Source organism: Pelophylax lessonae, assembly GCF_965119305.1.
Source record: "Pelophylax lessonae genome assembly, chromosome: 1".
Lineage (NCBI taxonomy): Eukaryota > Metazoa > Chordata > Amphibia > Anura > Ranidae > Pelophylax > Pelophylax lessonae.
The window spans coordinates 408,401,311-408,414,833 of record NC_138768.1 but is presented as its reverse complement, the minus strand read 5'-3'; the positions used below and the strand labels follow the sequence as shown (position 1 = coordinate 408,414,833).

General features: G+C 37.6%; 1 protein-coding gene across 1 annotated transcript in view; it reads left to right on the top strand.

The window, feature by feature from the left end:
* The window catches only part of FOCAD (focadhesin), a 333,165-nt gene that overhangs the window by 163,812 nt on the left and 155,830 nt on the right, over nucleotides 1-13,523 (top strand). The window contains exon 13 of the mRNA XM_082243972.1: nucleotides 420-521. Within this exon, the coding sequence (XP_082100098.1) occupies nucleotides 420-521 (102 nt within the window). The remainder of the gene's footprint in view (nucleotides 1-419; nucleotides 522-13,523) is intronic.

Here is a 13,523-nt window from a genome sequence, read left to right as displayed (position 1 = left end):
GATTCAGTGCAGTTTTTAATGGGCTCAAATTGCACTGCATCGCTCCAAAGAAGTGCATGCACCTTTTTTTGAGCAGCACTGCAACTGGATTGGTTTGTACCATACAATACGTTGCAGGCAAGCACACTGTGTTTGTGACCTGCTTTTGCAGAAGACTGCAGTGTGATTTGCATGCGGTGCGGAAAATGCCCACAGATCAGATTTCCTGTAAATCTTGTCGATTTCAGAACTTGACAAGCAGTTTTTATTAAAAAAAAATAGCACAAGAATAAAACAAGTCGGGCACAAAGGTAATGCTCTAACAACAGTTATGCAAATCACCTGGGTGGTAGGTTTATTAAATGAACCCAAAGTCTCACAGTAAATTGACATTCCAAAATGACATGGCATAATAATACAGTATCATTCTTAACCCATAGGTATGTGTGCCTCAAATCCTTCGATCCTTGCAGATGATTGGCAGCACATCAAAGCTTCAACCAGTTGTCATGCGCCTTATGACATCTTTGTGGGAGAAACAGGTATTAAGAGTATGCTGATGTACATTAAGGAGGCTATAACTTTCATTAATCTGTTCATTTTACTAATCAAAATAAATATCAGGCAGCTTGTGGTATAGATAATACATCCTTTTTGATATGCTAATATTCTGGGGCATTTACACATTCTGATTGGACTGGCTCTACATGTGATCGGTTTTCTTTTCTTTTCTTCTTTCTCAATGTTATGTTCCAGGATAAATATTAGCTATGTGGCTGCCACAATATACAACTTGGCTAATGTATAACACTTGGTTTAAAGAACAGCAAAAATCTGAACATTGCAAACAATTTTGGCAATCATTGGACCGGTGTGGGTTAAAAAATATTTTGTTTGTAGGCAAGAAAAAGTATGTGAACCCCATGGAATTCCCATTGCTGGGGGAAAAATTATGCGAACCCATAGAATAATTACTTCAACAAAAGTTAATTGGAGCAAGTATTTTGCACACCTGGAGCCTAATTAATGAAAATAGTTTGGAGGTGTGGTTTACAGCTACATTGATTGATAAAAGACTTAAACATTTTAAGATTGTTGTTCAGAAGCATCAGCTGATGTGAACCATGCCTTGCAAAAATTAGCTCTTTAAAGCTATGTGATCAAGAGTTGATCTGCATAAGGCTGGAAAGAAATACAATGCAATATCAAAGTGTTTACACATCCATCAGTTGACAGTTGGACACATTGTCTATAAATGAAAACAGTTTAGTACTGTGGCTACTTTTCTTAAAAGTGGGTGCCCAGCCAAGATGACTCCCAATGCAGACCAATAAGTTGTTTAAATTTTCTATATCTACGTTCCTATGAAGCCCATTATTTTTCCCTTTGATTTTTAAAAGATGACTCCCAAGGTATAATACAGAATCCTCAATGAGGTTAAGTGAGGTATAGAGGAACCCAACAAGTAACAGCTAAAGGCTTGAAGAAATCACTGGAACTGGCAAACATCCCTGTTCATGAGTCTTCCATACATATGTTTTTTTTAAATGACAGGGTGTCCATGGCAGAACACCATGAAGGAAGTCACTGCTCACTAAAAAAAAAAAAAAAAGCATTGCTGTGCACCTGTAGTTTGCCGAAAAGCACCTTGGCAAACCACAACGCTACTGGGAAAATGTTTTGTGAACTGATAAAACATCATACCAATGTTAAGGTAGGGTGGGGGATCATCTTGATTTGGGCTTGCTTTGCTGCCTCAGGGCCAGGGCCACTTGCCATCATCGAGGGGAAAATGAATTCCCAAGTTTACCCAAATATCTTACAGGATAATGACAGGGTAGCTGTCCACCAGATGAAGCTTAGCAGATGTTGGCAGGTGCAGCAGGACAATAACCCTAAACATCAAAGTAAATCCACCACACACTGACTTCAGAAAAAGAAAATACTCCTTTTGGAGCTGTCCAGTCAGAACCCAGACTGTTATTTCATAGAGATGCTGCGAATGCCCTCAAGAGAGCCATTCATACTAGACATCCTACAAATGTGTTTGAACCAGAACAGCTTTATAAAGAGTAATGGTCAAAAAGTCCTCCCAACATAGTGCAGGTCTGATCCAGAGCTACCAAAAGCACTTGCTTGAAGTCATTGCAAATGCAAAAAGAGGGGAGGAGGATTTTCTTGGTGCCAATAATGTCAGACCATATAAAATCAAAATCATTTTATTACAAAGATATTCAACATGACAAAAATATTTTCACAAAATGTACTTGAAGTGCTGGAAGTCATTGTTGCCAAAGGAGATTCAACCAGCTATTCACTCCAAAAGTTCACTTACATTTTCTGCAAGCGCTGTGGATGTTTAATGGGTGTGTTTAATAAAGACGTAGGAAATTTGAATAGTTTGTGCGTTATCAGCTTAAGTATATTGTATTTCTCTATTCTTGTGACTTGTGGATCAGATCGCATTATATTGCAAATTAATGGAGAAAACCAGTTCATTCCAAGGGGTTCACATGATTTTTCATATATATATATTCACACAGTTTCTCACAAATGTGAGTACACCCCTCACATTTTTGTAAATATTTTATTATATCTTTTCATGTGACAACATTGAAGAAATTACACTTTGCTACAATGTAAAGTAGTGAGTGTACAGCTTGTATAACTGTAAATTTGCTGTCCCCTCAAAATAACTCAACACACAGCCATTAATGTCTAAACCGCTGGCAACAAAAGTGAGTACATCCCTAAGTGAAAATGTAAATATTTTGTGTGGGCACCATTATGTTCCAGCACTTCCTTAACCCTATTGGGCATGGAGTTCACCAGAGCTTCACAGGTTGCTACTGGAGTCCTCTTCCACTCCTCCATGACAACATCACAGAGCTGGTGGATGTTAGAGACCTTGCGCTCCTCCACCTTCCGTTTGAGGATGCCCCACAGATGCTCAATAGGGTTTAGGTCTGGAGACTTGTTTGGCAGTCCATAAACTTTACCCTCAGCTTCTTTAGCAAGGCAGTGGTCATCTTGGAGGTGTGTTTGGGGTCGTTATATTGGAATACTGCCCTACGGCCTAGTCTCTGAAGGGAGGGGGATCCTGCTCTGCTTCAGTATGTCACAGTACATGTTAGCATTCATGGTTCCCTCAATGAACTGTTGCTCCCCAGTGCCAGCAGCACTCATGCAGCCCCAGACCATGACACTCCCACCACCATGCTTGACTGTAGGCAAGACACTTTTGTCTTTGTACTCCCCATTTGGTTGCCACCACACACACTTGACACCATCTGAACCAAATAAGTTTATCTTGGTCTTTAAGACCACAGGAGATGGTTCCAGCAATCCATGTCCTTAGTCTGCTTGTCTTAAGCAAACTGTTTGCGGGCTTTCTTGTGCATCATCTTAAGAAGAGGCTTCCTTCTGGGATGACAGCCATGCAGACTAATTTGATGCAGTGTGCAGCGTATAGTCTGAGGACTGACAAGCTGACCCCCCCCCCCACCCTAACCTCTGCAGAAATGATGGCAGCACTCATATGTCTATTTCCCAAAGTCAACTTCTGGATATGACGCTGAGCACGTGCACTCAACTTCTTTGGTCGATCATGGCGAGGCCTGTTCAGAGTGGAACCCGTCCTGTTAAGCTTCTATATGGTCTTGGCCACCATGCTGCAGCTCAGTTTCAGGTTCTTGGCAATCTTTTTATAGCCTAGGCCATCTTTATGTAGAGCAACAATTCTTTTTTTCAGATCCTCAGTTATTTGCCATGAGGTGCCATGTTGAACTTCCAGTGACCAGTATAAGAGAATGAGAGCGGTAACACCAAATTTAACACACCTGCTCCCCATTCACACCTGAGACCTTGTAACGCTAATGAGTCGCATGACACCGGGAAGGGAAAATGGCTAATTGGGCCCAATTTTGACATTTTCACTTAGGGGTGTACTCACTTTTGTTGCCAGCAGTTTAGACATTAATGGCTGTGTGTTGAGTTATTTTGAGGGGACAGCAAATTTACACTGTTATTCAAGCTGTACACTCACGACTTTACATTGTAGCAAAGTGTCATTTCTTCAGTGTTGTCACATGAAAAGATATAATTAACTATTTACAAAAATGTGAGGGGTGTACTCCTTTTTGTGAGATACTGTATATATTTTAGAGCTACACGATTCTAGAGCTGCACGATTCTGGCAAAACGATTCTAGAGCTGCACGATTCTGGCAAAAATGGAATAAATTCTCTCTCGATTCTCAAAATCTTTTTTATTTAAAAAATAAATAAATAAATAAATATTTTTTTTTTTTTTTTTAACCACTTGAAATAAAGCTGTGACTCCTCTGTCATGGATTACCCCTGGGTACTGCTGGCTGGTACTGCTGTGAGCATTGCTGCTGGGTACTGCTGCGGGTACTGCTGGTGAAGATATATATCATAGGTAAAAAGGCGCTGGTAATCTTAATATATCACGTGTTATAAAAATTAATAAGTGATTTAAAGTGTAATATATGTGATTAAAAATTGCTACAAATATATATATGATCTACTATTGGTGCAATTAGCAAAGAAAAGTGCATACCAGTGCAATTTCAATTCAGAAGTGTTTGTGCTTCTCAAAGTAAATTAATCCACAAAGGTGTGGATCAGTGAACCAATAAATAGATATATAAAGAATTCCATACAAAAATCACATAAGAATATATAAAAAAATAAATATATAAAATGTGCTCCAAGTAGTGTTTAAAAGTCCAGGCAATAGCATGCAATCAAAATTGTGCTTGGTGAATTCTTATTAATCCCTTCACAGTGCTCCAGGTGCTGGGATGTGACAACCGTCAATTAGGAAGTGCTTGTGCTTCTCAAAGTAAATTAATCCACAAAGGTGTGGATCAGTGAACCAATAAATAAATATATAAAGAATTCCATACAAAAATCACATAAGGATATATAAAAAAATCACATAAGAATATATAAAAAAATAAATATATAAACGTGCTCCAAGTAGTGTTTAAAAGTCCAAGCAATAGCATGCAATCAAAATTGTGCTTGGTGAATTCTTATTAATCCATTCACAGTGCTCCAGGTGCTGGGATGTGACAACCGTGGCCTCTTACCAGCTAGCAGCAGGTCACAAGGACCCCCAACGCCTGTGATCCCTTTATTGGGTGGATCAAACCTCTCCTCGATTGCTTGGATCTCTGGCTCCTATATTACTCGAGTTGGACCATGTAGTCCCCTATTTGTTGTGCCCTCCTGGCACTGGGCAATTCGGCAGTACAAAATCGTTTTTTTGGGTCTTAGGAAGATATTCTCCGGGGATCTGCAGCACCCTGTATCTCCTTTCCCCCTTCTTTGTATTATGGCGGTGGATGTGTATCCCAGCCTCTGTTCCGAATGCCTCTGTGTGTTACTTCCGGGTTAGCATTGACCACAATGCATTTCGCTTAACGAGCGTCCTCAGGCAGTCTATGCTGGCCCTGTCAGTCACATCTTAAGTATCGCTATCTCTATTATGATTGGCCGGTGTTTAGTTTTGCTTTTGTAGCGCCATTCATTTATTTTTATTGACATTAAGTGCCGATCTGTATATTTAACAGGATGGTATCGATTTATTACGTGACCCTTTTATTTTATGTGTATTTGACATTTGCTGCAAATCGCCCGGGTATATTCCTATTCCCCGCATTATACAAACAGCAATTCACATCCAATAATTCTTAAAAACACATAATATATTTCCCACAATTATAAAACTATTTATATCTAGTATTAAATCTTTATTAATAAAACATAAATTAAAATTGAAATTAGACATTATAAAATAAAAAAATAAAAAAATATATATCTTTAATTGACGCCATCTAGTGGTCATCTAATTTTTCCTACATTCTTTTTAGTGTAATTCGGGACTAGAACTCCATCTAGTGGCCATATATAGGAACAATTATTTTTTATTTTATCATTCTTATGGATATAGATATTAATTTATAGGGACATATACTTATTAAAAGGTACAGTGTACATTATACATTTTTTTAAAATAATATTATCTATATAAAAATCCATAATTTGTATTAAAAAATATATATATAAAATGGATATATAAAATATAAATATGAGATATATTATCTAAAGGCAAGGGATATATTCAATTAAATTCCTAAAAATTATTTAAAAAGCAATTAAGGTCTATGTCTGCATTTAACCCCATGGGTTTTAATGTTTTTAGTCTATGGATCCATGCGGTTTCGTTCTGCGATATCATTTTTCGCATATCTGAGCCTCTCCAATGACTGAATATTTTGTCAATTCCACAGAACCAAAGGAGGGAGGGATCTTGGTTGTGGAAAATTCTGAAGTGATTGGACAGGCTGTGCTTTTTGAAGCCTTTCTTTATGTTTTCGACATGTTCTCCTATCCTAATTGCTAAAGTGCGGGTCGTGCGTCCGATGTATTTTAATCCGCAAGGGCAAGTACACATGTATGTAACAAATCTAGTATCACAGGTGATGAATTTTTTAATCTCAAATTCCCGATTATCCGCGGAGAAGAACTTGTGTTCAATCCTTTTCTTAAATCTGCTTGTCCTGCATGCTTTACATCTTCTGCACCTATAAAAGCCATTTTTTGCGAAAAACATTTTTTTTGGTGGGTCTGGAACATTTTTTGATAGGATATTCCGTAGTCCCGGGGCTCTTTTATAAATAAATTTTGGATTCTTTGGGAGGAGTGTTTTTAAAGTGTCATCCCTTAATAGGATGTGCCAATTTTTCTTTATGCATTTTTCAACCTCTTTGTATTGGGTGTTGAATCCCGTAATAAAAGCTAGTTCAAAGTTTGGGTTTTCTTTCTTCTTTTTCTTCTTATTCTTTAGGAGGTCTTCTCTCTTCAATTCGGATATTTTCTTTTGTGTGATTCTCAGGTCTTTCTCTTTGTATCCCTTTTCTCTGAATCTTTCTATTAATTTATCTGTCTGTGTATTGTAGTCTTTTAAATCTGTACAATTCCTTCTAATTCGGGTGAATTGCCCTTTTGGAATCGCTTGTATCCAAGCCGGGTGATGGAAACTCCTCTTAGAGATGTAGCTATTAGTATCCACCTTTTTAAAGAAGGTTCTGGTGTTTAAAGTGCCGTTGTGCTTAAAGATCTCCAAGTCGAGAAATTGCACTGTATTTTTGTCCATATTACCTGTAAATTTGATCTGATATTTGTTTTTATTCATTTTCTTGAAGAAATGTTCCAGGGATTCCCTTTGATAGGTACATAGAGGAAGATATTACCCCCAGACGCCTTAGATGGGATGTCAATCCCAATGATGGAATAGAGGACAAAACCTCTATGGAGGAATGGTTCAAATTTTTCAATAATAAAGAGAAACAACTAATGGAACTCCTAACTAAAAGGAGGAAAACCATACTCAGTATTATAGAATCAAAAATACAGAATATTAAAGAAAAACTAGCTCCACTCAACGAGACCCAAGAATATAAAGATAAAATAACAATGATGCAAAAACATATCGCACAATATGACATTGAGATAAAAAGGAAAAAAATAAAGAAATACCAACGTGACATAGAAGATTACAAAAAGGGTGTGGTTTACAAATGGCAAGAAGTAATAGGTACTAATTCAAGGGAATCATCCCCAGAAAGGGAACCTAATAGCCTGGACATAAGATACAACCTTATGAAAGACTTCAGGGTAACACCACATAGAAATATAAGGAGAGAAGAGATGACTCCCATCATTTGTGAAGATGACGAGGGGGACACTACTGCCAATACCATCTTGATACCCACAAGTAATAGATTCTCACCCTTAAGGAATAGAGAAGAATTCTCTACTCCTAGATATATGGAACACCCAAAAATAAGGGAAAATCATAACTATGAACGGAGGAACTCCAACTCTACACCCTATACACCCCAACATACCTTCCAACAACCCCAATTTAAGCCGGTGAGAGGGAGAGGCAGAGGGAGAGGAAGAGGACGGGGAAGAGGGAGAGGATATAAGAAAAATAACTATCAATATGATAATTATAACAATTACCAACAACAAAGAGGAGGAGAAAGACAGACAAAATATAGAAATGACCAAGAATATTATCAACCGCCGGGCAGATTAAGACAGGAACCCTCGGGAATGTATAGAGAGAGAGAACGACTCCCTTCCCATCAGGAATATAGGAACAACCAACATCATTACCCATACCCCTCAGATGGCCAAAGACCAGGACCTTCAGAACACTATATCTACCCCCATCCCAATGATGGACAAAAGCCAGGTCCCTCGGGACAATTCAAGCAACAGGGGGAAGAGAGGTCTTGGAAAGACAATTATTGGGCCAACATGCGGGAAAACGCAAAAAAAGAGGAGGGAGAAAGAAAACGGAAAAGGGACGTCTAGAGCAAGGGATATTCAATTTAGCAGGGGTGGAACTTACACCATCAGAATTGAAAATATTACAAGAGGGACTGAAATTTGCCCCTGCTAAATCTCTAGATCATTTTGAGACTTTTATCGATCTAGAAAAGTTTACACGAAAACTTAATATTAAGAAATTTTTTGCGGAACAACACAAGAAAGGGATAGGAGGAGAGGAAGAAACAGAATACCAACATACCCAACTTCGGAATAAATCAGTTTTTAATCCTAAATCCAGTACCTACCAATATATCCAAGTGTTCAGGAATATTGTTCAAAAAGAGGTACAGATGATGAAAAGGAAGCCAACTAAAAATACAAAGGAAGTTTGGGAAGCCATCAGAAGTTTGGAAGAAAAGAAGAATATCATTATTAGAGCAGCTGATAAAGGAGGGGGTCTAGTGATTCTCAAAAAAGAAGATTATATCAAGGAACTGGATCGTATTGTAAATGATGAAGATACATATGTTAAATTACCTGGAAATCCTACAAATAAATTGAAAGCCAAAATGATACAGTGGATTAATAAAGGGATGAAAAAGGGCCTCCTGAAGAAAAAAGAAGGAAAATACCTGAATATTAAAGCCCCTCGTATGCCGGTGATATATCAAATCCCCAAGATTCATAAAAATCTACAGCAGCCACCGGGAAGACCCATAATCAGTGGCATAGAATCTTTATATGCTAGGATGGGTGAATATTTGGATACATTTTTTCAGCCTATAGCTGCTATTGGAAAATCCTTTTTAAAGGATACCAAGGAAACATTAACCTCACTAGTGGACATAAATATCACCGAAAACACAATATTGGCATCGATCGATGTGGAATCATTATATACGAACATCAGACAGAAGGATGCATCAAGGGCTATCAAATGGGCCTTAGAAAAATACACCAATTTAAAGGAACCACAAAGAGATTTCCTATTGGAAGGCCTGAATATGGCTATGTCAAATCACCATTTTTGGTATAAGAATGAGTACTATAACCAAATAAAGGGTGTAGCTATGGGAGCACGTTATGCTCCCAGCGTAGCAAATATATTTTTAGCCAAATGGGAAGAGGAGGATATCTACTCAAAACTTCCACAACAACTGAAGTATTACCGCCGATATCTTGATGATATCTTGGTTGTGTGGGAAGAATCGCAAGAATCCCTGGAACATTTCTTCAAGAAAATGAATAAAAACAAATATCAGATCAAATTTACTGGTAATATGGACAAAAATACAGTGCAATTTCTCGACTTGGAGATCTTTAAGCACAACGGCACTTTAAACACCAGAACCTTCTTTAAAAAGGTGGATACTAATGGCTACATCTCTAAGAGGAGTTTCCATCACCCGGCTTGGATACAAGCGATTCCAAAAGGGCAATTCACCCGAATTAGAAGGAATTGTACAGATTTAAAAGACTACAATACACAGACAGATAAATTAATAGAAAGATTCAGAGAAAAGGGATACAAAGAGAAAGACCTGAGAATCACACAAAAGAAAATATCCGAATTGAAGAGAGAAGACCTCCTAAAGAATAAGAAGAAAAAGAAGAAAGAAAACCCAAACTTTGAACTAGCTTTTATTACGGGATTCATCACCCAATACAAAGAGGTTGAAAAATGCATAAAGAAAAATTGGCACATCCTATTAAGGGATGACACTTTAAAAACACTCCTCCCAAAGAATCCAAAATTTATTTATAAAAGAGCCCCGGGACTACGGAATATCCTATCAAAAAATGTTCCAGACCCACCAAAAAAACCACAAATGTTTTTCGCAAAAATGGCTTTTATAGGTGCAGAAGATGTAAAGCATGCAGGACAAGCAGATTTAAGAAAAGGATTGAACACAAGTTCTTCTCCGCGGATAATCGGGAATTTGAGATTAAAAAATTCATCACCTGTGATACTAGATTTGTTACATACATGTGTACTTGCCCTTGCGGATTAAAATACATCGGACGCACGACCCGCACTTTAGCAATTAGGATAGGAGAACATGTCGATAACATAAAGAAAGGCTTCAAAAAGCACAGCCTGTCCAATCACTTCAGAATTTTCCACAACCAAGATCCCTCCCTCCTTTGGTTCTGTGGAATTGACAAAATATTCAGTCATTGGAGAGGCTCAGATATGCGAAAAATGATATCGCAGAACGAAACCGCATGGATCCATAGACTAAAAACATTAAAACCCATGGGGTTAAATGCAGACATAGACCTTAATTGCTTTTTAAATAATTTTTAGGAATTTCATTGAATATATCCCTTGCCTTTAGATAATATATCTCATATTTATATTTTATATATCCATTTTATATATATATTTTTTAATACAAATTATGGATTTTTATATAGATAATATTATTTTAAAAAAATGTATAATGTACACTGTACCTTTTAATAAGTATATGTCCCTATAAATTAATATCTATATCCATAAGAATGATAAAATAAAAAATAATTGTTCCTATATATGGCCACTAGATGGAGTTCTAGTCCCGAATTACACTAAAAAGAATGTAGGAAAAATTAGATGACCACTAGATGGCGTCAATTAAAGATATATATTTTTTTATTTTTTTATTTTATAATGTCTAATTTTAATTTTAATTTATAATGTTTTATTAATAAAGATTTAATACTAGATATAAATAGTTTTATAATTGTGGGAAATATATTATGTGTTTTTAAGAATTATTGGATGTGAATTGCTGTTTGTATAATGCGGGGAATAGGAATATACCCGGGCGATTTGCAGCAAATGTCAAATACACATAAAATAAAAGGGTCACGTAATAAATCGATACCATCCTGTTAAATATACAGATCGGCACTTAATGTCAATAAAAATAAATGAATGGCGCTACAAAAGCAAAACTAAACACCGGCCAATCATAATAGAGATAGCGATACTTAAGATGTGACTGACAGGGCCAGCATAGACTGCCTGAGGACGCTCGTTAAGCGAAATGCATTGTGGTCAATGCTAACCCGGAAGTAACACACAGAGGCATTCGGAACAGAGGCTGGGATACACATCCACCGCCGTAATACAAAGAAGGGGGAAAGGAGATACAGGGTGCTGCAGATCCCCGGAGAATATCTTCCTAAGACCCAAAAAAACGATTTTGTACTGCCGAATTGCCCAGTGCCAGGAGGGCACAACAAATAGGGGACTACATGGTCCAACTCGAGTAATATAGGAGCCAGAGATCCAAGCAATCGAGGAGAGGTTTGATCCACCCAATAAAGGGATCACAGGCGTTGGGGGTCCTTGTGACCTGCTGCTAGCTGGTAAGAGGCCACGGTTGTCACATCCCAGCACCTGGAGCACTGTGAATGGATTAATAAGAATTCACCAAGCACAATTTTGATTGCATGCTATTGCTTGGACTTTTAAACACTGCTTGGAGCACATTTATATATTTATTTTTTTATATATTCTTATGTGATTTTTTTATATATCCTTATGTGATTTTTGTATGGAATTCTTTATATATTTATTTATTGGTTCACTGATCCACACCTTTGTGGATTAATTTACTTTGAGAAGCACAAACACTTCTGAATTGAAATTGCACTGGTATGCACTTTTCTTTGCTAATTGCACCAATAGTAGATCATATATATATTTGTAGCAATTTTTAATCACATATATTACACTTTAAATCACTTATTAATTTTTATAACACGTGATATATTAAGATTACCAGCGCCTTTTTACCTATGATATATACCTATTTATTGTTTTATTACAATTAAAAGGGCAGCAGGTTCAACAATCTTTTATTTAAAGGGCCAGGCGCCTTCTCTTTTCTTTTTACTGCTGGTGAAGAGTGAGTGTGAGGAGCGGTGCAGAGCCGATGCTTCCTGTAGCTCTCCTCGGTTTCCTCTCACAGGCGGAGTGCATTTGATATCACTCCGCCTGTGACAGAACGGAGCCGCAACTACACAGGAAGCATCGGCTCCATTCTGACAGCTGAACTCTGACACAGACAACTGGGATATCGCTCGGGTGTCAGGCAGCTGCAGCCCCCATGCCGGAGACTTGGGATGTCTGGCTATGTGTCGTACCCAGACTCATAACACTTAACCCACTGCACCGAGTATCAGGAAAATTGGGGATTGAGATCGCAGGGGGTTGAATCGAGATTGCGATTATCATACGATTAATTGTGCAGCTCTAATATATATATATATATATAATATATATATATTAAATAATGCTTATGATTTCGGTTGATCTTTTGTGCATCTAGCAGGTTGATCTTTGGGCTCGGTTTCAGGTTTTCTGCTTTCTCCTAGTCATCTGTGGAGGAAAGACTTTTTACAGAACTCAGCAGCTCAATGTAACTACGCACCTGTATATAGAGCAAGAGATATCTAATCTTACAAATCCAGTCCATACACTCCTGGATAGTTAGTCAGGGACTGCTTGTGCTTAGGTGGGAGGCACGACTGCCTGGAATGTGCAATCTGGCATCTGGAACATGAGGGTCCATGTACACTAGGCAACTGAAAAAATGCCAGAACCTCTAGCAGAAAAAAAGCAGCAGAGAAAATGCTCATAATGGCTTGTATTGCACATGTGTTTATGCACATTTGCCTTTATATGTATTCTTTCCAAAACATTCTACTCTGCTCATTTTTCACTATACTCAATATACACTTAAAAACGCTGAACGCACCTAAACGGCACAATGTTTTTTTCTGCCTGAAAGCTTTTCTCAAAAACGTGTTTGATGGGGTTTTATTTTTTATTTTTTAACCCTGTAAACACTCCTCCTACAATATTCTTATCAGTGCTCAAATATGCATGGACACATAGGCTAACAGAGTTGCTTCTTCAGACTGAAAGAAAAAAAACACCAAATGCCTGTATAAGCAACATTTGTTAAGTCCAGTGAGCATAAAGCCTGAGAGCACTGAGTGGAGTACACAGGTGGAAAACCAGCAGAACCACATCAATCCTGTTGGGTCCATTTTTACATACCATCTATTAACTATACTAATCTACCATACTTGGTACATCTGGCAGAGACTGTTTTTTATCATAAAGACGTGCTGTAATCTCTTTACACTCTTATACAACGTGTGGGGGGAAATATA